This window comes from Chlamydotis macqueenii, chromosome 9, assembly GCF_036417535.1.
Source record: "Chlamydotis macqueenii isolate bChlMac1 chromosome 9, bChlMac1.mat, whole genome shotgun sequence".
NCBI lineage: Eukaryota > Metazoa > Chordata > Aves > Otidiformes > Otididae > Chlamydotis > Chlamydotis macqueenii.
This window is the reverse complement of record NC_141564.1, coordinates 19,336,535-19,359,832: the sequence shown is the minus strand read 5'-3', so window position 1 is coordinate 19,359,832 and position 23,298 is coordinate 19,336,535. Positions and strand designations below refer to the sequence as shown.

The 23,298-nt window shown below is 40.4% G+C and overlaps 1 protein-coding gene and 2 long non-coding RNA genes across 8 annotated transcripts in view; 2 read left to right on the top strand and 1 right to left on the bottom strand.

Annotated features, from left to right (window-relative positions):
* The first annotated feature begins 1,528 nt into the window (after positions 1–1,528).
* LOC147599727 (uncharacterized) lies at positions 1,529–13,091 on the top strand. Its single transcript, XR_015259358.1, has 4 exons — positions 1,529–2,099; positions 6,534–6,808; positions 11,390–11,552; positions 12,717–13,091. It is a non-coding gene; the product is annotated as an uncharacterized LOC147599727 (long non-coding RNA).
* LOC147599728 (uncharacterized) lies at positions 9,524–11,981 on the bottom strand. The gene is made up of 2 exons (XR_015259359.1): positions 11,612–11,981; positions 9,524–9,726 (listed from the first exon to the last, which is right to left on the bottom strand). It is a non-coding gene; the product is annotated as an uncharacterized LOC147599728 (long non-coding RNA).
* Positions 13,092–13,972: 881 nt separating the features above from the next.
* The window catches only part of FXR1 (FMR1 autosomal homolog 1), a 37,607-nt gene continuing 28,281 nt past the window's right edge, over positions 13,973–23,298 (top strand). For all 6 annotated transcript variants that reach the window (XM_086754887.1, XM_086754886.1, XM_086754884.1 and 3 more), the window contains exon 1: positions 13,973–14,127. In XM_086754887.1, coding sequence (XP_086611013.1) covers positions 14,077–14,127 — 51 coding nt within the window. In that variant the 5' untranslated portion in view covers positions 13,973–14,076. The remainder of the gene's footprint in view (positions 14,128–23,298) is intronic.

Below are 23,298 nucleotides of genomic sequence, written 5' to 3'. Positions count from 1 at the left end.
GATTATGACAAGCTCTTTTGTTAGAAGTCCATGAAGGAAGTTAATCAAATCAAATAATAAATCATTGTATTAGGGAGATGTGCAGCCTTGGTAGCTGTGAGTTGGATCTCTGCTTTACAAAGCCCTGTAACCTATACCCCCCTGCTCCCATCTCCAGCTGTAGTCTGGGTCCCTTCTCCCAGCAAGCAGCTGCCATCCTCTTCCTTACAGCAGTCAAAGCCACCTCCACCGCCTCATCAGGCAGCCCCTCTCCTGCACTGTCTACCCTGCCCAAACAGCCTTCAACCTCTGCACACTGGCACAGGCAGCAGTGCCCTGCTCATCTCCTCAACAGTTTACCCTCCCCTCCACCGCGTCAGCAGCAATACTCTTCTCCTCTTCACCGATCGGTCAGCTTGCATTTCTCCTGGAAGTCCCTGCTACTAGACCTCATTTTCTGCATCTGCTGAAGGCTGCTGCAGAAGAGGGGAGGAAGAAGTAGGCAAAAGGTGTGGGCAGGGAAGAGGAAAGGCTGGAGCTAGGATGGAAATACTTTATGGGCCAATTCCAGCATGAGAGCTGTCTGCTGTACCAGAATGGGCTGTAGTGTTTTCACGTATTAAGTACGAAGTTGGCCGCCTCCAGCTACAGGTCGGATGCACCCTGACTGAGATGATGATATTCTTCAGTCCGTGTTCTCCTGAGCTTCACAGCTTGGGTTCAGTATTAATGAACAGTATGGTTTCCACTTAGTGGATTTTAAATGCTTTTTTTTAAAAAAAAAAACCCTCTCCTCTTGAAGCACACAGGCAGCACTGACTCATTCCAAACCCCAGAAAATTCAGTAGATTGTACACTGATGTAAACATCAAAAATTTCATGGCTTGTTTAGTAACCAAGTTTGAGCAGTATGTTTTGAACTGAAGAGCTCAAACCTAGGAGAAAAATATCTCAGCATTTCATACTGAAAGCAACTGTTATCTTTGAGGCATGAACAAGCTGCACCAATAATGTTCTCAGCTGAGCACGCAGATTCTTACTTTGGTTTTGCTGATAACTAAAAATTAACAATTCAGCTAAGTCTTAATATAGATGTCCCTCTGTCTGGCACCTGCAAGACTTTCCTCCAGTACTTTCTCTCTTTCAATGCTGTAAACATCAGTACTAGCAATTACTGATTCAGCAACATAGACCTTGAACTTTGGAATAGTGACTTGGCACCTGAGCCCAATACTCCCAATACTCTCTTACAGCTTGCCAAGTCTTCTCTTAAAACGTTACTGTGGTGGGTTGACCCTGGCTGGACACCAGGTGCCCACCAAAGCCGCTCTATCACTCCTCTCCTCAGCTGGACAGGGGAGAGAAAATATAATGAAAGACTCATGGGTCGAGAGAAGGACAGGGATGGATCATTCACCAATTACTATCACGGGCAAAACAGACTCGATTTGGGAAATTAGCTTAATTTATTACCAATCACATCAGAGTAAGATAATGAGAAATAAAACCAAATGTTAAAAACACCTTCCCCCACCTCTCCCTTCTTGCTGGGCTTAACTTTACTCTCTATTTTCTCTGCCTTCTCCGCCACAGTGGCACAGGGAATGGCGGTTGCAGTCATTTCACCACACGTTGTTTCTGCTGCTCCTTCCTCCTCAGCGGGAGGGCTCCTCACACTCTTCCCCTGCTCCAGCGTGGGGGCCCTCCCACGGCAGACAGTCTTCCATGAACTTCTCCAGCGTGAGTCCTTCCCATGGGCTGCAGTTCCTCATGAACTGCTCCAGCATGGGTTCCTTCTGCAGGGTGCAGGCCCTCAGGAACAGACTGCTCCAGTGTGGGTCCCTCATGGGGGTCACAAGTCCTGCCAGCAAACTTTCTTCAGTGTGGGCTTCTCTCTCCACAGGGCCACAGGTCCTGCCAGGAGCCTGCTCCAGCGTGGGCTTCCTACAGGGTCACAGCCTCCTTTGGGCATCCACCTGCTCCAGCGTTGGGTCCTCCACGGGCTGCAGGCAGATTTCTGCTCCTCTGTGGGCTTCCAAGTTAGCCCTTTCTTTATGTTCAGTCTTACCTCTGCCTTCTAACTGTGTTTTATTCCAGCTAATTTTTCCAGACCCAAGCAGGTGAGAGAGACAGCAATTTTCCCACTTTTTTGTCCTGTTAATAGAATTGTTTACTAAGTTTCATGTAATTACATGTGTACAAGTGTATTGAATGAAGCTGGATAGATGATTTAAGTTGAAATTTGAAAGGCAGAGGTCTTGACTGACTGGAAGTGAAAGCCTAAAATATTATCTGTGCACAGCATGATGAAACACTGGAAACCAAGCTCTAACTACAGTTTCAACGCCAGGGTTATGGTGTCAGGTCTTGGGTTGCAGATTTTCCAAACCCAGTGGTACAAAAATATATCCTTTGCTTTTAAACTGATTGAATTTTGTGCAGAATCACTGGCAGATGGTGGTAATACATCTTCTCTGCAGAGAAGAATGTGTAGAAAATCAAGTATGATGTGTAATCTCATTATCAAAGAGAAGCCAAAGCTTTGATGTCAAGAGGAGTCCTTCTGTGGATTTTGATACAGAATTAATTTCTATAATCTTAATTATTTTTCCTCTGTCTTAATATTTTTATTGCACCATGAAATAGTGTTTTCCTAAGAGAGAGGAAACAGTTTGAGGATTTTCTTTTCTTTCTTTGTTTTTGTTTTACTGGGTATTGTTGTTAGTTGAGTTGCTGAGAAAAAAGAGAAATGCCTCTGTCCAGAGGGACAGCAGAGGATCCCTGGGTCTTGTAACAGAGATGTAGGTGGCATATTGGCCTTATGGTGGAGGCCCAGGAGTGAAGAGTGACAATGCACTCAAAATCCCCAGTTGTAATATTTTTGAGGTATTATGACAATATAATCTTGTGTGTTAATAACAGATTATAATATGTCTATTTATAGGGCAGTATTTAGCCACATGAGATTTGCTTATGTAAATTCTACTACCTGTGTTTGAAACTGATAGTGGCTGTTACTTAACAGTGCTCAAAAAAAGGCATGCCATAGCTTCAGACTTACGTGGGATTGCAGGTTTGAAGGACTCTCTCCATGGTTATTTATTTCCTCCTCACTCTTTACTGAGGATTCCTAGAAAAAATATATTCCATCCAAGAACTCTACTGTTCTTCTAATTCGGTGATATTAATTTAATTCAGTTCCGTGCCCTTTTCACAGACTCAATTCTATGTGCCATTTTTCTCTGCCACACAGAACAGGGATGAGTGAGGAAGAACCAAAACTTTTCTGAAAACAGAAATAAGGGCTTTATTATATGAAGCTTAAACAGAAAAGCAAGAGTGACAGGATTTCCACACAACTGAAAGATTATCTTCTTTAAATGTGTAACTCATGTTTGCTCTTTATGGGTAGATTGTTAGACTGTATGTTCAGCTCTTTCAAGAGGCATTTAGGACTTCAAATACAGTAATAAATTAATTTGCAAGATAGAGACAATAATGAAAGATTTTATTTCAGACCACTGATGTGGAACTTTTGCGGAATTTTCAAACATTAAAAAGCATAAGTGACAGCCTTATTTACTGGCATAAATGAACCCACCAATGAAGTAAGATACAAGATTGACAGCATTAGGAAGAGCAGCTCTTTTTTTTTTTTTTTTTATATCTCTACAAAGAGATGTGACTTACAACAGTGTTACTGTGAGCTTTCTTCCACGTCACTTGGCCACTCCACTCCCCTAAGAGGCCAATCACAACAAAGTGAGGGCAGATTAGAGATCTGGCGTATGCAATCCTTGCTTTTTCTTAGATAACTAAGGTTACTCTTGGCAACAAGGAGGTGATGGGTTGACACCCATCATCTAAGAAAGGAAACCATTAGTTTACTCAGAGGCCAATACAAAGCTACCAGATGGGAACAGTTTTCTGTCACTATCTATCAAGGCTAGACCACAGCTAGCCAGCCTTCTGTGACATCAATTTTATGCTGAGAGCACAGCAGTCTCAAAAAACTCTGAAGAGCCATTTACTTGTAAAGTACAAGAAACATCTGTCAGGGGCTAAAAGTGTTAAAGAAATGCTTAACTGTACATTGAGTTAGCAGATTCTTAGGCTCAGGTTACAGGAAAAACATTAGCAGTGAAAGTCCGCGAGATTTATCCTAATTTATCAGATTACTTCCTCAGAAATTCTCCTTTTGAACTGCTCTTCAACAGAAGAACAAATGTGTAGACTTCAATGCTTAATAAAGCTAAAAGCTTCTCCCTGGGGTAATTGAAATTTTTCTATCAAAGAGTAGATAGACCTGGTTGCAGCTGCAACAAAGAAGAAACATATAAAGCCAAGTGGAAAGCAGTTAGACAGCATTGGTGGTGTAGGACCATTGAACGTGGTCTTGCTAATTGGAATCTATAGCACAGGACATTCAACTACATGCTGGGCAAATGACCCTGAAAGTTTCAAGTCTATCTAGTATAAAAAAAAAGTTCAGATGTAAAAATAATCATACAAATGATAGATTCTGTATCCTTGAATGGGCATAACCAACCAGAGATCTGGGTAACTGGCAAATTTCTTTTTTAAATAAGGCCCTTTGAGTCCCATATATGCATCTACTTTCACAAGCGTTTCAAAACCTTCTAATAATTTCACACAGAGCTTTCAGAGAAGCAATGTTCAAAAGAATGAAAGTAATGAAACACAGCAAAGTTTTACATTTTTATTTCTGTACTTTGGGAAAATTCCTATTGAAGACAGAAGGCGGTTCAAATTGGAATTGCTTTACTGCCAACAAAAATGTGTGACTCTTGATCTAATGAAAAATTAGAGAGATTGAAAAGCAGAAGTAGACTTAGGAAGGATTTCGGTTACAGCAGGATGCAGCCCTTATTGCATTTGTAGTTCAAACTGTGATCTCTAAGGAGACCTAAATTGCTCCAGAGTGTGGAATTCGGGGTATTTCAGATTTATTTTCTCAGAAGAACAAGTAAAGGTAGCTAAGACATCAGGCCTTATTGTCATGCATTTAGAAAACATATTTAACTTAAAATAAAATGTAACTTAATGATGGAAATGTTCATTCTTAAAACATTTGTCATGTGAATTAAACTCTGTGGAACTTGTGAATTTTTTCAAAGTTGCCAGTCCTACAAACTGATTTAGATAAGCATACTTTTACTTTATACAGTAAAATCCATTGTATTTGTAATTATTATTGATACGAGAGGATTCACTGGCTTAAAATCTAAACTGTTTTTCTCACACACTCTGTAGCTTTGTGAGCACTGAAGTATTTCTGGGAAGTGAAACAAACAGCTTCAACAGAAAAAGCTGGAATTACATCTGTACCTCACAATGTGCTAACATACAAGGATGGCAGAACAAGCTACCTTGGACACTGGAAACACTTTGTCCATGCTTGTTTGGCATTCCACGGGGGCTAAGTACCCTTCTGGAACACAGTATCTCAGCTCGGGTGCAGCACTACGTTACATGGCTATGTTGCTTCCCATACAAATACTACTTCATTCAGAGCTTAGTCCAGGATCTTGACATGATGCAACATTGACTGTGTGGTACAGACGTGCTCACACAGCTGGGCAGGGAAAGAACTGCCATCAAATTCCTGCTCCAAGCTGGCAAGAAATTGATTTGAACTTGGATTTCCCAAATACATGAACAATATGTTAGATATGAGTTAGTCTTGTGGGTTTTCATTGTTGACATCTTCTACCATCTCTCCTTCCCCCTTTTTTTTTTTTATTTTAGTGAGAAAAAGCATGTGAATGTCAGAGGAGACAATAACGTATTTTCATGCATTCCCTAGAACAATTCTTTTTCTTTTGCGTTTCCTCATTTATCACCCATTTTACCTATCTTCCTCTCTTACCTCATCTTTTTAATTCATCAAACTTTTATCTCTTTCTTCATCAAAGCCTAAATTTTGAACCTTTCTCTCTGTTGTTTGAACCTGTCTTTCTTCTGCTGTTCTTTTCTTGCTGTTCTTGACTCTTCCCTTTTTATCATTTGTCTCCTCCTTGTTCCTATTTATTTTCTTGCATATTTCATCTATTTGCATTAATCCTCCTTAGCCTCTCCTTTTGATGGCTCTTTAACCTGTTTGGTTTCTGACAACTAGCCACTTCTTCCCCACTGTCTAAAGCAGCATTTTAAACGTTAAGCCCAGCAGAAAAAGGGCAAAGCTGGAGGTGTAACTCCACGGAGTCAGACCAGAACAAGTGGGCATGTACAGCTGTGGAAAGAACAGGTTAAAGCATCCTCAGTTTTTAGGGCTCAGATGATGAGTCTGGTGGCAACAAATCGCTGGTGAAATCAGGAACTGCAGTGTCTAATATGCCAGGCAGCCCAGAGCATTTGGTATCAGGCTATCAAACTGAAAAAAGGGAAGTGGAAGTATGCCAAAGACATGATGGCCTGAGTAGTCATGCAATTGATTGATTAGATCAAAAGGATGGTCACTTTTGTTGTCTTTATCAGAACTGTCTACTTTATCACCAAAGTAGCTTAATGAGTTCTCTTTTTCATTTCAACAGATAGGCAGTCTGGGAAAATACTGTGCTATTAATGGAACGGTATTTTTAGAAAGATGGAAAAAAAGAAAAAGGCAAGAGTCCAGACTTTATCCCACCCTCTTTAATGGCATCTGTGATACAGCTGGAACGCATGCACGAGAGGAAGGTCATCTCAGTTGAGAAAGCAATCACAAAAGCCACAGAAAACATATTTTGACTCCTTGATAACTCATTTTACGTGAAATACTATCTGTACCATACTGCCTCATTGTCTTGACAGTAGAGCAGAGTTTCAGGTAATGTATATTTATGTGGTAACAATTACTAGCTATGCTTTGCAAACATCAAAATGTGCATGTTTAAGCCCTTATTCTGAGTATTAGTATTTAATTTCTTAAAGATGTTGAGATCCTGACATTGACATATCAACATTCTTAGTACTTTGCCCATGAAATACTTGCATTGCTCCTAGGGCACTGGGACTCAGTATTTATCTGCTGTTTCTTTATATATATATATAAAATAACAATACATAAAATAAATACATATATATCTATTTTTAGATATATCTACAGTATCTGTTGTTCTACAGGTGGGACTTTTCAGAGGAATCTGAAAATATCTATATTCAGAATGTTTTACATTATTTTTCTGCCAACAAATTAACAGAACACTTTCTTCTCTTTTTCTTTTCTGGAAGAGCACTGATTAAGCCAACTATTTAAAGTCATTCTTATAGCCCTTCCATACAGATACTAAATAAAATACCTGCCTAAGTACTTTGCTGTATCGGGGCCTTCAAAAAGTAAAATGTGGCAAGAGAGAAACCTGCTTTTGGAACTCTCGAGAGCACAGTACCTTGAGCTGACAACCAATCTCTTCTTGAAATGGACTACTTTGTGCTTTAGATTATATCAAGTAATCCCACAGGAACAGAAATAAGCTTTTCTGTTTGTTTGCTTACAGTTTTACACAGATGCATTGCTAACTTCTTTCTACCTGTGAGTTCCCTCCTCGCTCTTCCATACTGCATTTCTTCATTTGGATTGATGTGCATCGCTCTGCTACCCCAGGTACACCTTTGTTTAAGTGCTAGAGTTTCGGTTTTCTGCTGCGCTAAATTCCTATACTTCAGATAATGTATTTACGATAGCAACATGCCCACTGTCCACTGTCTCTTGCAAATCTTGCCCAAGACTTCATTGCCTTTAGAGTAGGCCTTGACTTTAAGAAACTAAATATTAATACTCAGAACCAGGGATTAAACATGCAGATTTTGATGTTTGCAAGACGTAGCTAGTAATTCATATCACATAAATCTATTTTACCTGAAACCCTGCTCTGGTCCGGTTCAACATTAGAAATGCAGATAACTCTTTACATGACACTGACATTAAAAGTTGGCCCAGGTGTCAAATCAAAACAAAGGTAGTCTAGACTTGTCTGAGGATCAAACAGGGACCAAAATTGGATCAGCAATAAAGAAAAAATAATACTTTCCTTTCCTGATTTCCATTGAAAGTATTCAGAAGACAGAAATAATTAATTTTAGTCGGTGTGGGTAACAAGAGTGATAAAAAGAATATAACTCTTAACACTTGGAGATGAGAACCTATAGGCTTGGATGTTTAAAGCAAATACTATGACAGGCCCTTCCACACCATTACTTCACTACGACTTCACACTACCACAGAGGTCCCTCTCTTGTGCTCAGTGCATTTCACTTTCTGGTTTGGAACAAAGTCAAGCACAAGCCAGGTTAGTTTTGATCAGCTGCATCCACACTAGCATTCAAAAGAGGCAGAAGTAAAGTGATGATGAAAATTACCAAACCAAGACAACCCTATGAAAAGCTGTATCGTGACTGGATGAGCTTCAGACATTGCATAAAGTCCATTAAACAGCAGTCTTCTCATTTAAGTTAATTAAAATCTCAGTGAAATGATTTTGCAGTTTCTTTGCATTGTGCCAGAATTAACATTGTGCTTGCAGCAGGCATTGTCTAGTGCTTCTCTTTGCTTTTAGAATGACATCAAACTTTTAGTTTTGTTTTGCTTACTTTCCTCTGCTGCTACTGACAAAAATAGGAAGACCAGCCAAACAATGGTAAGCCAGAAGTTCATCCAGTGTGAAAAAACAAGGTTCGTATGTTGTCATTCAGTGTGAAATTACTTTCACATAGTAGTCTGTTGCCTGGATTTATATTTTTCTTTTGCTGAGCATGCATGTTATCTTGTAGGCTTTGAACAAATGAAACCTGAATCATGTTACTCATCATTACTTCAGCATAAATACAGACTGTAGTCAAAACCAATTTTCTTTTAGTATTGGTACTTGACATCTTCCTTATATAATTTAATTAGCTCAGTGACTTTTTCTTTCTCAGACTGCAGTAACAGGAAGTAGAATACAATAGTAAACACCTACTGCATTCTGTGGATTATTAACACTTTCTATCCTACAAAACATGGGGGAGGTTTACCCTGTAACTGTGAAACATTTTCACTTCATTGTGTCTAGACAAAGACAGATAACTGTGACTGCTATCAGCTGTAATACATACAAAATAAACTAGCTTTAAAGATTTTTCTCTTTCAAGACAGGTGGAAATAGCTACTAATGTTTATTTGCAATTATAGGAACACTTATGATTTCTTCTTTCTCTAATTTCCATACCAAACAAAGGGGTTTAAACTGCACTGCACAAAATGTTTTTACATACACTCACTTAGCAACACCTTTTGTGGATCCTATTTTCAGAAGTGGTGTCTGCTTACAGTACTTGCAGATGTATCTGGGTATGGCACACTCAGTTCGGCTAACCTCCAGACTAATATTCATTCATTTGTAAAGGTCAGGAATGCATTTGTAAAAGGCTGGTGAAAATTGGTAGAGGTACATTTCAAGATATAGATAGATATCAGCTCTATAGATCAGATATAGATAGATAGCAGCTCAATATTCAAATAGTGCAAAAAAAATCACAGTGAAGAACAAAATAAAACAAAACATATGCTTTTCTTTAAGAGTTTTATTTCCATTTTTACAACAAACCACTGGTCCTTTATACAGTGGCAGCCCAACAGGGCGACCTGTATCAAGATCTTAATACCAGTTTTGTGCCACAGAACATTAGATCCACCGCTCTACTGGCACAGGTCTGCTGGAGCCGATTTTCCATGTCTCACAAACTTCCTTCTGCCACCCAAGTACACTATGTGGAACAAAGAAAACATACATGTAAATGAGTAAACCCCCCCGCACTGCAAAGCATGTCATTTTCAAAACAACTTCTCCAAGACTTTTTCTGAGTTATAACGTAGTTTTCTTATTTGGTAAGATATGAGGCCAATATGATCTTATCTCGTAATATCCTTCAAATGTTCATCTCTCTTGCTTGTCTCCACTGAGGACTAGGGATGCGCAGTAATTTACAGAGGGTCTAAGTGCTGCCAGTTGCCTAAGCTTCTGCTAAGACTGGAAGTCTCTGGATGGACGTCCCTCCTAGGTATCAGCCTTCAGCCAAAATTTCCAAACAAGCAACTGAACTAAAGAGGTTTTTACCCACTTAAAGGCAAAGATAGATTAATATTTTATCATTATTTTATTTTTTTATGGCACAAGTTACTAAGTGTCAGCATTTCCCTTCACTGAATGGAGTGCAAGACCCAGGTTATTATACACTCCGTGTTTGTAAGTAAAGGCACAAGTCTGAATTTAGTTTGCGTTGATTTTTGCCTAATTATTTTTTACGCAATGTGCTAAGAAAGTATGCTTCTGGGTTTTTATTTTACTGAAGGGTAAGGAATATGTTCGGTAAAACACAGGAATATCCCTTGTTTTGGTATCAGCAAAGGCACTAAAGTTAATTGGCAGAGAAGTAACCGATTAATTTAAAACTACAAAATTTTTTCAAAAATAAACTATCAGCCTACTGGTAGTTTAAGAGGGCTATCAATTTGTGCATCTTTTCGTAACTAAATATAATCTTAGTTAAAAAGATCACTATTCTGAGTAGTTATGTTTTTATTTCATAGTTGTCTCACTCTCCTAAGTCCCTGAAAATGGCTAAAATTTGTCTGCTTTTGGGCAAGATGAATATTTAACAGAGTCTAATGTCAGAAGCTCCCAGAATGAAAATTCCATTCTGACCTTCAGTTACACAGATGATAAAATTTCCATGAATTCATTTTGGTATTAACTAGAGCATATCCAATCTTGATTTTAAAATTGCTAGTGATAGGAATCTAAAGAGCCTTTATAATTTTTCTCCTACCTGGCTACTTGCAGATTGTGACCAAAAAACCATTCTTGCAAAGTATTAAAAGTCTGCTATTATACTATTTCACTGTAAGTTACATTTTCAGTCCTTGGTTTTGTGGCTTTTTCCTGAACCCTCTCCAGTTTGTCCTCATACTTTCTGAATTTTAGAGAACGGCATTTGGAAGGATAAGGATGGGGGTTGGTTGTTTGTTTGTTGGAATCAATACTTTTGAAGGCTCCTATCTTGAAAATACGGTTTGCATTGTTCATGATATATCGCCATAATAAATGCTTTTTCCATCCTAAAAGTAGGCAGGCTTTATTAACTTTCATTATTTCATTCTGAAAAGCTGTTCCAGAAACTTCCTCAGCCTCCCATTTTAAACTCTAACTTCCAGACTAAATTTATTAATGGTCAGCCTATACCAATTTGGGAGTCTCTTTGCTAGTTTTGTTTTCTGTCTTTCATAGCCTTTGTCTCCATTGACCATTATCCCCTCTGTCGGCCTTCATGTATTTGAAGACTACAATCCTAATCCTTCAGTATTTAATCCTTCCCCCTTTATTTTGCTCACTTAAATAAGCAACCCCTTTTTCTGCTCTTTCCAACCAAGGGCCCCAAGGATACAGAATCCTGCTATTTCGTGCTTACTGTCCTTTTGGCATGATGAAGCTTGCTCTCCCTCCTGCGTTGCTGAACAGTTTCAACAGAGGACAGAGAGTGGTTCAACTAGACTTACTCATAGTATCTCCCTGGCCAGAACTGCTCTATGAAATGTAGGTGGCAATTTCACCGTGGGTGTTGCAAAATGAAAACAAAAATATAATCACCTTACCTAGGCTTGTGAAAAATGTTGCAAGTAACTACTCTCAGAGGAAGACTCTTGAGTTCCCAAAGCTGAGTAAAGATCCTTTCTTTTCTTATTTCAGTAAATACATAAAGTAATTTAATTTAGTAGTTACTTCTGATTTACATTAAGTGAAAAATAAACTTAGAACACATTCATCCTTGCCAGTCTGGCTGATGTGCTGCAAACTATTATGGCCCACAACCTTATAATAACAACTCTCTTCTACCACCATTTTCAGCTAGGTATAGCGATCTGCGTCAATATTAATCTGTAAACAACCCTGTCACTTTAACTACGATCGCGTGCTCACTTCCAGAAAAACAAATTTTATCAGGGACATTCAGATGCAGATTGCATTGGCTCAAGCCAGTTCTTCTTATCATTATTAACCAGAACTGTCCCCCATATTGCAAATGTGGCACTTAGGCACCTCAGGCAGTTCTGAAGTTGTTTTTTTTTTTTAATCTGTGTCCTGTTTTTACCCCAGAGGACAGCAGCTCATGCATAGTTTGGTTTTGCCTTTTTTTAACTCACAAACACCTCTTTTTAGCATTTGACGTTGAACCTCTGTGTCTTGGAAGCTGAACCTCAGGCTATTCAGTCTTGGGGCAATTAAAATTTTTGGTGTAGAATTTTTGTCGCACAACTGTTTGCTTCATATTATCAGGTTTCATACTTCATCCTGCAAAGTCCTGAGTGCCCTCTGCCAATAGGAAAGGAGACACCTACCATTTTGCGTGAAGGGCTCTCTTACCTGTGCATGGCCTAGGCACTACTGACAGAATAAACTGTGGGTCATTTCTGAAGATTTAAACAATATTTAGAATAAAAGGTCTCTTCCAACATTCCTGTCGAACAATTATGCAAGAATTGGAATATTCATGCTCACAGCATGGGAAAAGAGTAGATCACATAATTGCTTTTTTTCTAAAGAGTACCTCATAGCCAAACAAATATATGAGTTATGGAGTGGAAAACCATGGTGTTCTCTGGAACAAGCAGTCCATTGGTTTTTTTTTTTTCAATTAATTTGTGTCTCATTTCCCTTCATGCTTCACCACAATGACTCAAGGCTCTTCTGTCCACACAGCCTGTAACTTTGGCTCCAGCTATGACCTTCAGTTCTTCCCCAGCAGAACCCTCCCAGCTCACCCCATGCCCTCAAATCACTGCCCGGACAACACGAGCATGGAGTACAAACGGCCAGAGCTGCGTGCCGGCCACCTGGCCCGCTTCGGAGTTAGCCAGCACCACGCCAGCGAAGCCCATGACGTTGAACCCGAACCTTTCCTGCAGTTGTGGCTCCTTTGAGTGTCCTTACCCAGCAGCCAGCTTTCTCAAAACTTTCAGGCCTGTATTATCCGAAATCCTCACTCTTCTGACAGACGTGGTTAAAACTGGCTAAAAAGTTACACTGAGAGATTAACACGGAGAAACTAAAAATTAAAACATTTGATGGGTAAAATACTCTGATGTGTTCTTGATCATTTGGGACTGACATCTAACAGGACAGATCAGCAGAAAGGACATCTGAAAGTACTGTTATTGATATTTAAAACTATTGCAAAAAAAAAAAGTATGCATTTGGCAAAGATACAAGCCTTGCATCAAGCTCTGCATGACTAAGCTTATGTGAGCTGATAGCGAAATGCGCTGTGAGGGTCACTGAATAGCACCGTCATTTTATGTATTTATTTATTTATTTAGTCTGCAGCAGTACATGGAGGCAGAGAAGGAAGAGCCTGCAACCGGGCGGTTCCCCACTCCACGTCGGGGTACGGAGCAGCCTCCCCAGCGCCGGGCCCGCGAGGCGGAGGCCGCTCCCCGCGACCAGCGGCAGGCGGGAGCAGCGGGAGGGACAAAGCCCGTCGAGCAACGCGAGCGGGAAAGCAGGCAGCACGGGCGGATAGCGGGCACCATTTTGATTGCACCGGGCGACCAGCCAGGCCGCCTGAAGCGGCTCGGGAACGGAAGGTGTCCCCTAAGGCCCGGCCTTTTGGATCGTTATTCATTTCAAATAAACAAAACAACAGAACACCGCATTTTCCCTGCAGCGCTGACTGCGGCCTGCACCGCCAGCGCCCCTACTCCCCTCCGTTACCGCCCGGCCACCTGCGCCTGAGGGCGCCGCGGCCCCCTAACCACCCCCGCCGCCAGGCGCGCGCGGGGCCGCCGGCCGCTCACCACTCCCGCGGGCGGGGGGACGGGGGTGTGGTCACAGCCGGCGGAGCAGGGCGTTCCCTGCGGGAAGGACAGCCGGCCGCCGCCTTCCCTCTTCCCCCCTCCCCGCCCGCGGCGTGGGCAGACCCACCGCGCGCCGCGGGGGGAGAAGGGGCGGGGCCGCCCCCACCCCGCGGGGGGCGGGCGGAGGGGGAGGGGGAGCCCGGCAGCGCTCCCCCCCGTGGTGACAGTTTCTAGAAGCACGTCCCGGCGTCCTTTGCGCTCTCAACATGGAGGAGCTGACGGTGGAAGTGCGCGGCTCTAACGGGGCCTTCTACAAGGTACCGGCCTGCGGGGAGGGTGTGGCGGCGGGGGTAGCGCGGGGGGCGGCCGCCCGGTGGTTTCCGCGCCGGGCCAGAGGCGGGTTGCGGCCTCGGGGCCAGCCCCTGCGCCGGGCCGCGGAGGAGGGGAAGGTGAGGGGGGGAAGGGCGTTGGAGGAAGGTGTCTGGGTGTGGTGGGGGGGAAGAAGGGGGGCTGCGGCGGGGGGGGGGGTGATGAGGGCTGGCGTGAGGTGAGGGGGGCGGCAGGGCTGGAGCGGGGCGGTGGTGGCTTGGGGAGGTGGTGAGGAGGCAGGTGGGGAAGGGCTGCTCTCGGGAGGTTAGTGGGAAAGGGAGAGCGCTGGCAGGGCCGGGGGGGCGGATGCACAGCGCGGGGGTTCGCCTAGTCTTCGTGCTGGGAAGGGTGGGTGGGCGCGGTGGTGGGCGATATTTTTGGAAGAAGGGCGGGATGGGGTGAACTGAGCCGAAAATAAGAATTTTAAAATAATTTAAATAATTCTGAAAAGATTTCGAGTTTATTTATGTCATCAGAAAGCTTCCTTCACCATCACCCTCTCTGGAATGTCAGGATGTTACAGGATCAATGCAAAATACTCTCAGCTGCTGCCCGTCAGTCATTTTCCCCTAAGCCTGGCTTCAGATGTTTAAGAATCCCAGCTCTTTTTATGGCAAGAGCCTTCTGTCTTCCTTTCCAGGAGGGCTGATTCCAGCCAGTATTGTGAGCACGCAGTGTAGCTGTATTCTGGGAGTATTTAATCTCAGGACTCTCTTTAGCTATTGTCCCTAACCACATACACAGTGTGGTATAGCCCATGCAGTATTACACTGAGGGGTGTGGGGGTGTCTTTTTTTTTTTTTTTTTTTTTTTTTTTTTTTTCCTTCTGAATTTCCTGTGTGCAGCTGTGGATTTGGCTTGGAAGTCATGTGGTAATCGTACAGTATGTAAAGGCAGTTGGCGTTTAAAGGATTGTAACCAGCTGACTTCAGGAGTTAGTTTTTTCAACTGGCTGGCTATTAAAAGAGACAAATAGGAGATACTCTTATGAGGAAAGAATGTAATGGGGTAAGCGATATCCCCTTGCTAGGTAAGCCCCTTGAATTTTTACCAAAGTCAGTAGATAATAAATGTTGTAAATCACATACATTTTTGGTTGGACTTGAAGTACCATGCAGAAACCCACATCAGGATTATTTGCATTTAGATCAGGATACTACTAAATAGAATTGATTTTTTTTCTTTTTTTTTTTTTTTTTTTTTTTGTCTCTTTCATTTCCCCTGCACATTAGGACCCCCAGAATTCGGAGATACTCTTCTTAGCTTTCTGTTTTCTACCATGTCATCTTGGGCAACTTTGTCAGCCATGGATTAGTTCTTTCTTCTCCTTAAGAGGAATGTGAGACTAATGGGAGTGTTAGGTGGTGTACTGAATTCTTGGGCTGAAGGGATCTATGTACACAGAATTTATTACAATAAATGTGATTTAAAATCTGCAATGATTACGTCTCCTCCTAAATCAGTGAGAATTGTCAGGCTTGGATTAACACCATCATGTGTTTTAGCCCTGTGAACAGTGTCTAACAAAAGCAGAAATTTTACTTAAAAATGGTGTTAATGGCTCAGATGAATTAAATGAGGATTAAGTCCAGTGATGGCATCTTCATGGTGGATGAGGTCAGGTTAGAATGATTGGACCCATAGCGACCAAACTCCCAAGTCAGAATAATCCACTGTTAAAGTGGAGAGCAAAAAAACCCACAGAAACCCCCCAAAAAACATCTGAATAAACCAAACTGAAACACAATTTCAAAAGATTATTCTTATGAGATAAGGGCAGTGAAATGTGTGTGTCAGTGACTCCATTTTGTGAGTTACTGTTGAGGTAGGTGGAGGTTATGCCTGCATTTTTGGAGCTAAGTAACACTACTAGTAACTTTCTGTTTTAAGTTTCCAAAGCGAAGGAGGGAAACATGTCAGTCTCGTTTAGAAAGTATCCTGTTTTGAACACTGATAAGCATTGATAATAGTGCTTGTAATCTGAGAATAAGCTGGTCTTGTCTAAGCCTCATGTCACTGTATAGAAGGTGGCAAAAAATTTCTGAAGAGAAAAGCGGAATTTGTAAGATGAGATGAAATTTGAGGTTTATTCTCAGAACAGTTTGAGTTCAGATTCATTAGCACAGCATACCTCCTGGTAAATGAGATGAGAAGGATCCTGCTATGCCAACAGAGGTAAAGACCAAATAATTATGTAAACAATTACATGACAGTTTTTTTTTTTTAATGAGTTGTTAATATGATCTGCAACTTACCTGCAGTAGAACAAATGCAGTGATGAAATCTGTTTGAGCATTATAGTGGGCTTCTCAATAGTTATTAGAGGTATGACCATGCAAAATGATGCTGTTCATAGGTTCTATTGTTCCTCATTTTGGTGACATTCAGGTTTAGTACATGTATTTACTACATGTATTTACATGTATACACTATGGTTGCTATAGATGAGTAAGGAAAACTATACTCTTTATTGGAATATATGGTAAGTCAATGTTTTTCATGATGCATAAATTGGTGGACAGTAACTGTGGTTATGGTAGACACCCCACGATAACTTTTTAATGCTCTGTCTCGGACAAAAAATACTATGATCTAGATTTAACCTTTCATTTATAAATCCCCAAACTAATTTATGCTTTTTTTTGCTTTTTTTTTTTCTTTTGCTTTAAATAATAATACATTCTGGAGAACAAGACAGTATTTATCTTGTATTTTATCCCAGGTTCTCAACTAGTATACAGCAGAGCCAGTATTTAGCTGCTCCCTGCAGCACAGAAGCCTTTACATATATCATAATATTGAAAAATTTTAGAGAACAGATGGCACTGATGAGACTCAAAGTAGTTGTGGTCTACTGAAGAAAAGATGAAGTTTGTGTTGTGGAACAGGGAGCAGCACTGACAGAGTTGATGAACCCTGCTAGTTAAGGGTTGGCATATGTTAGAGGTGTGGTGAGGGCTTCCTGAGAGGACAGTTGATGCTTTCTAGGTGAGTGCTAGATTGCAGGTTAGTTTTTATCTTTGAGACCTTAGAGTAGATTTTTCTCTTTGATGTGAAATGGCCAAAAGTATCTGGATTTCTTTGAACTCTCAGTATATTGGAGAGAGTGAAAGTTGAATACTCCCAGCCTCATCTTGGCCTGACTGCAGTGTTTTCAGGATTATAATTCTCTGTGTCATTAAGATCATTAAGTAATTCACATAATCAGAGGTGGTAGAGGCTGGCAGGGACTGCTGGAGGTCGTTTGCTCCTCGAGCAGGGCTACCTAGAGCCAGTTGCCCAGGTTCATGTCCAGATGGCCTTTGAGTATCTCTGAGGATGGAGAACCCACAGCATCCCTGGGCAACCTGTGCCTGCACTTGATCAGCATCATAGTGAAGAAGGAAAAAAAAAAAAAAAAAGGTGTTTCCTGACACTCATACAGAACCTCCTGTGTTTTCAGTTTGTGTTTATTGCCTCTGGTCTTACCAGTTGTGAAGGGTGTCTGTGCAGCTCTTGGCAAGAACAAGACAAAAGCTTCTTTATCATCCAGTGATTCCCTCAGCATCCATATTTGTTATATGCAAATTAGAGCCCTGGTTCTACCCGTTATTCATGAGTTCAGATGTCAGCTTACATGAAATAGGTTGGGCCTTACAATAAAATGAGACCAAGGTACACAAGTTGAATGCCAGGTAACTTCCTCTACCGGAATCCTTCAGTGGCGTCTGAATAACTGCAGGATCTGTTGCGTTCTTCGTTGTAGGAACTGATGTGCTGAAAAACTGACTGGTGTGTTGCATGCCCTTGCACTCTTTCTCTTCTAGAGTCGTAGCTGTTTAGAGTATACAAGGGTATGAAATAGATAAAAACTTGAATTAGAAGGAAACTCCACCATGAATTTACAGGTTCTAAAGTGCTTCCTTTGTGGTCTGTTCCTCTTTTGAGAGGTGCAGCTGTTCTGGTAACAGGACTAACCGAAGCCCTGGTAGCAGGAATTGGCATAGGCGTCAAGGTAGAAACTAGCCAAAATATTACTAAAGGAAAAAAATATGAAAGAGAAGTACGTGGCAGTGTGAAAGCATGATAAGCAATTCTGTGCGAGAAAAAGTTTATGTATTAATAAAAAACACAGCAACTGTTTAATTTTCTTTTGCAATTTTTAATTAGTGGCTTTGAGAACAACTCCTGAGTTCTTCCGACTGGTGTTTAGCTTGACGGCTATTAAAATAGGAAACTATCTTTAAGAGTATAGCTTACACAGCTGTTGGTACCCAATTATACACCAGGAAACTTCGCAACGATCTTATAATGCTCAACATTTATTATATCTAGCCCTAATGGGTGGGAAGCTTCAGACATTTAAAAATTATTACTGATCTCTTGAAAGTTGTGTAGACTAGTGCAAGAAGTATCTGTAGTCATTATTGCTGTTGATGAGCCGTTTGCCTGACCCTTTTAGGTTGATAAAAAGGGAGATGCCACAGGCTGTGATTATTGCTTACTGACGTACACTGTCAGTGGAGGGTGTCTTTCAGAAGTTTTGCCTTTTGGGAATATAGATATGAGGGAAGCAGTAATGTGAGTCATTTAGACTTTCAGGAATAAGCCTCAACCAGGGGATTTGGTGCTGAAGTTCTTGCATAACTGTTATAAGGACCCTTGAATTTACATATGCTAATTATGATTGTGAATGCAAATAAACAGTAGTGTCATAAATTAAACTGTGGTTGCTAAAATTGATATAATAGTTGAGGATCTCTTTCTTACCTAATGCCTGCTTGTAATGTTTGTGTTTTGCAGCAACCTAGATCTGCTTTCTTTTCTCAATTCCTTGTATAAGCAGGTGCAGCTAATTACTTCTAATTAAAATACTACTTTATGAAGTTCAGTCTTTTTTTTTTTTATCCAGTGGTTTGATTACTTAAAAGTTTCTTCTGTTTGCTTTGATTTTTTTTTTTTAAATATTTTCCCACCCAAGAGAGTCAGCATGGGATACATCCCTTAGTAATAACTTCATGTATTTGTTACGTGAAACAGTTGTGTGTGAATCTTAGTTAAAAATACTAATGATTCTTGCTTCTGAAAGGAGTGAAAGGATTGGTAATTGGATATAGGCTTCTTGACCTTTATGTCAGTGATTCAGAAAAAGTCCATGGTACCAGATGCCAAAGCGTTTACTGTTTGAAATTTGCTCAGCAATGGGTAAGGTGATCTTGGTATAGTTTTTAGTGTGCAGATATGTGTGACTCAAAAGCCAAAACAGTGGCTATCCCTGTAAGGAATGTTTGCAGCTAAACTAACAGCACCTCATTTCTAGACTAGACTAGCCTACCTGGAGGTCACATAAACTTAAGAAAGCGGAGTGAAGAGGGAACTTGGATTGTATCTGCCTGTTATACAGGTTTTGTGGCTTTGCCTGGAACTAGATTAAAAAAAAAAAAAAAGTGTGTGTGTATACAGAGACATACAGTTCACTGTAAGGGCACTCCAGTAAGTCTTGATCCGTTTATGTTATCAGCAAATCTTAATCCTAAATCCACGAGTAAAACCCAGGTAAAAAGGAAAGAGTGTATGTGTGTTATAACACAAAGAAATCTCGGCTGTAGCAATTTTGGTGGCAAATAATCCATTCATAGTTTCTTGTCCTTTTGTTCATAGTGAATATGGTATGGCCCTCTGTTAGATTTGCTGGATCTCTGCTCCCAAATCTAGGCAAGAGTCCTAGTGATATTATCCCTCATTTTACAGGTGCTAGTGTTGGGAGCCTGGCTTCTGCCAAGTGAGTGGCAGAGACAGGTCTGTACCAAAGTGCCTGGGGAGCCAGCATGATATTAATACCCTGTAGTACAGTGTAGTCTTCTGTCTGCATCATGAGCTAGGCTGCAGCAAGCAGGGCATACATGGGCTTCCAGAGATCCAGCTCGCAGCGTAAACTGAATGACTGACACTCATATCTGGACAGTCCAAATTAGAGGTCTGGCAAGATGAAGTCATGTCAATTTTTCTTCCTTTCCTCTCCACAGTTTTGTATGTGGTGTAAAACACACACAAATGTTACATGTAAGCTTACTTGCTGATAATAAAATTCACCATTATGTGATTTTGATACCAGTATGTTTATTGATGATGTGTTAGTTGGTCTCTTGTGAGCTGTACCTCATCACCTCTCTTTGGAATGAGGATACATGGAATGATGTGTAAGGAACGCAGAACATTTCTAACTTAGATATTGGCATTATCTTAGGTAACACTGCTAAATTAAATTTTAGTAATGAAGTACCTTGTTCATTTAAGCCTAAGTTAATGCATTTAAGCCTAAGTGATGCATTATTACTTAATTTAGTAGAAAATGTTTTTAATACAGTATCAGACATGACTAGTGCAAACATAGAGTACAGATCTATTTATATAGGTTACCTCACTGATAAAGAACTCCTTCAAATTCCTAGTTGAAAACCGGAGTGTTTACTTTCCTGTTTTATGTTCATCACACCTCTTCTGAAGAATTCCTTGTGAATTTATAGGATTTATTATAACTTTTAATGTTAAAAAGCCTGCTTTATATTGCAAAATATCTTAACATCACAACTTTTTGTAAAACCTTTAAAAAAAAAAAAAAAAGAAAAAACCCACCACCACCAACAAAAAAACTCCAGGCTTTTGGAATAATTTAACAATTGTACTAAATCTTATCCTGATGTACATGAAGTCTATTTCTCTGTTTTTAACTTGGAGTTGTAAATGGCAACTGCTACTGCTTACTGTAAAGGTGAGGGCTGTAGGTGGGAAAGTACTATGCAGGAGTTCTTACTTTCAACAAATGTTTTGATCATACTTTTGGCATGTTTCTTGGCAATAATTGAATAATTTCTTATAAAAACTATATTTAAAACCTATATTGAATTCTTATTATTTCTAGTCATATTACAGATAAACCATACAGTCTATAATACCTCAGACTGCTGTGCTTCAGTTACTGGAAATGTAATTTTTTTTTTTTCCCCCACAGCTGTAGAGAAATTGATATTAGTAGGAAAAATTATACTTGGGATTTTTGACTTTCATGTTACTCCTTCCCTTTTAGTCTTGTGTTTGTGCAGTTAGGTTCTGATCACACTTTTTTCAGACCTCACAATAATATAATTGCTTAAATAATTATGCAGTTTTATTTAATGCTTTACATATGACCTGAAGTGCATACCTGATAAATGTTACATTTGATTTTGAATGTTTCTTGTATATAAATACAGTGGAGTGAAACTGTTTGGAAATACGAACTGATAATACTGTTCAGATAATTTTAGGCAAGTTACTGCATACATGTCTGCGTTGTAGTTTCGTATGGGAAGAGCAGCACACACGCTTTGAACTGAAAGGCTTCCTTGTGTGAAAGAGGTCCTGAAACCCACAAGGTGCTGTAAAACATACAAGTTCTCTGTGAGAATTTGTACTTCGGATTTTGTTTAAAAGCATTCGGTGTTTTTTGTTCATGCGGCTGACGTTTGCTGCTAGTCATATTCTCTGCATTCTCTCCACTTCAGCTTTCTCATTCTTCAGCAGAATGTTAGCTTGGAAATCAGTTGTGGATATTAAACCTGTTTGTACCATTACAGAGAAAGCTGGACTTCACCTTGTAATGGATTAATTATGTGAAATCCTGGAAGTTCAATGCCGTTGGGATTCCTTTTTGCCACTTCTTTTGTCTTACTAGTGAAACCTGCAGCTAGTCAGTGGATTCAGGATTTTCTAAACTCTGCAGAGGATTATGTTCTCATTTTTTTCAGATGTTTTATGGTACTTGATTTTGAATCTCTCTTGATTCTGAAGTTCTGTTTTTGAACAAAGGAAAGATAACTGAATTCAGATCTGCAGAATATATTTTTAGGTACTATACACTGACATTAGAAATGAAATTTTTTTTCTCCCTCTACTGTGAGAACATGTAGTAACATAAAAAGTGAGATTCAACTATGAAATAAAGCAACGTAAGGAGGCAAAGATGAGTATTGAATCACAGACTCTTGGAATGCAGATAAATGGTTGTCTGTAGTAGGGAGTTAAATCTTGTTCTCTAAGTGCTGCATTCTGCTGATAAGTTGTTATTCGACAGAATGTTGGACTGCATGAACTCGGTGCATAGTGCTGTGACTTGGGTGTTTTGTCCTTGAACAGAGTTTGAACTATAGAATAACTCTTACTTCTTGCACTTTATGCAGTGTTAATTTGTCCCCATGTTGGGGTGTGTTTAAAGGGGAGACTGGTAGCACAAATTTACTAAAAGTTCTGCATTACCTCTGTTGTTAGCGAACACATGCTTGAGGCAGTGAAATTTTGTATCCTCTTTGCGTCTTTAAACAGATACAACTTCAGTATTCCTGTCCAGTTTATCTACCCAGAAACTTCCTTGAAACTGAAAGTCCCCAATTACAGGTGTATTTTATTGCTTACCTTTCAAAGAGAGATTTGCTATCCTTACCTTGCAGTGGCAGAATGGCCTTTGGGAAGGGTTTATTTTATTATGAACTTATTAGGTGGTTCAAGGAGGTGATTTTCGTGATTTCTGGTGACCAGCTTTGTTCAGGATGACCAGTACTCTTTCTGCTAGAACCACTCTTCTCTGTTCCTGGCAGATGGTTTTGAGTGAAGCTTAGAGAGCAGAAAAGCAAGTTTTGAGCAAATACCTTTACAACGTTGCCCAAGTGTGAATTTGGGTAAAAGGAGATTTGTTTATATAGGCCCTTTGCAACCACCTGTCCGTATGGGCTCCTTTACTGTCCATAGTTACATTCAGGGATCTCCTGTGTCAAAATTTATCTTTCCCTGAGCTGACACATAATACCTCTGTGGGTTTGTTCCTCCTTGCACAGCTGATATGTTCTTCGTCCTCCTCAGCTGGCAGTTTCTTAAGTGGATATAATCCATTCAGCAGATTTCCTGGAACTTCTCTTAACATAGCTATGCAACTCTCTTTACTCCTTTAGAACTGCAGGTTCCTTCTTGACCTCCTGTGCTTCGGCAAAAACCAGGCTATAGCAAAAGCAGGAGTAGTTTGAAAGATCTTACTTGTCCCTTTATCTCCTTTTTTTGCAACATGCCTACCTTCCTTAACCATGAGCTGCAAGAACTTAATTCCTTGG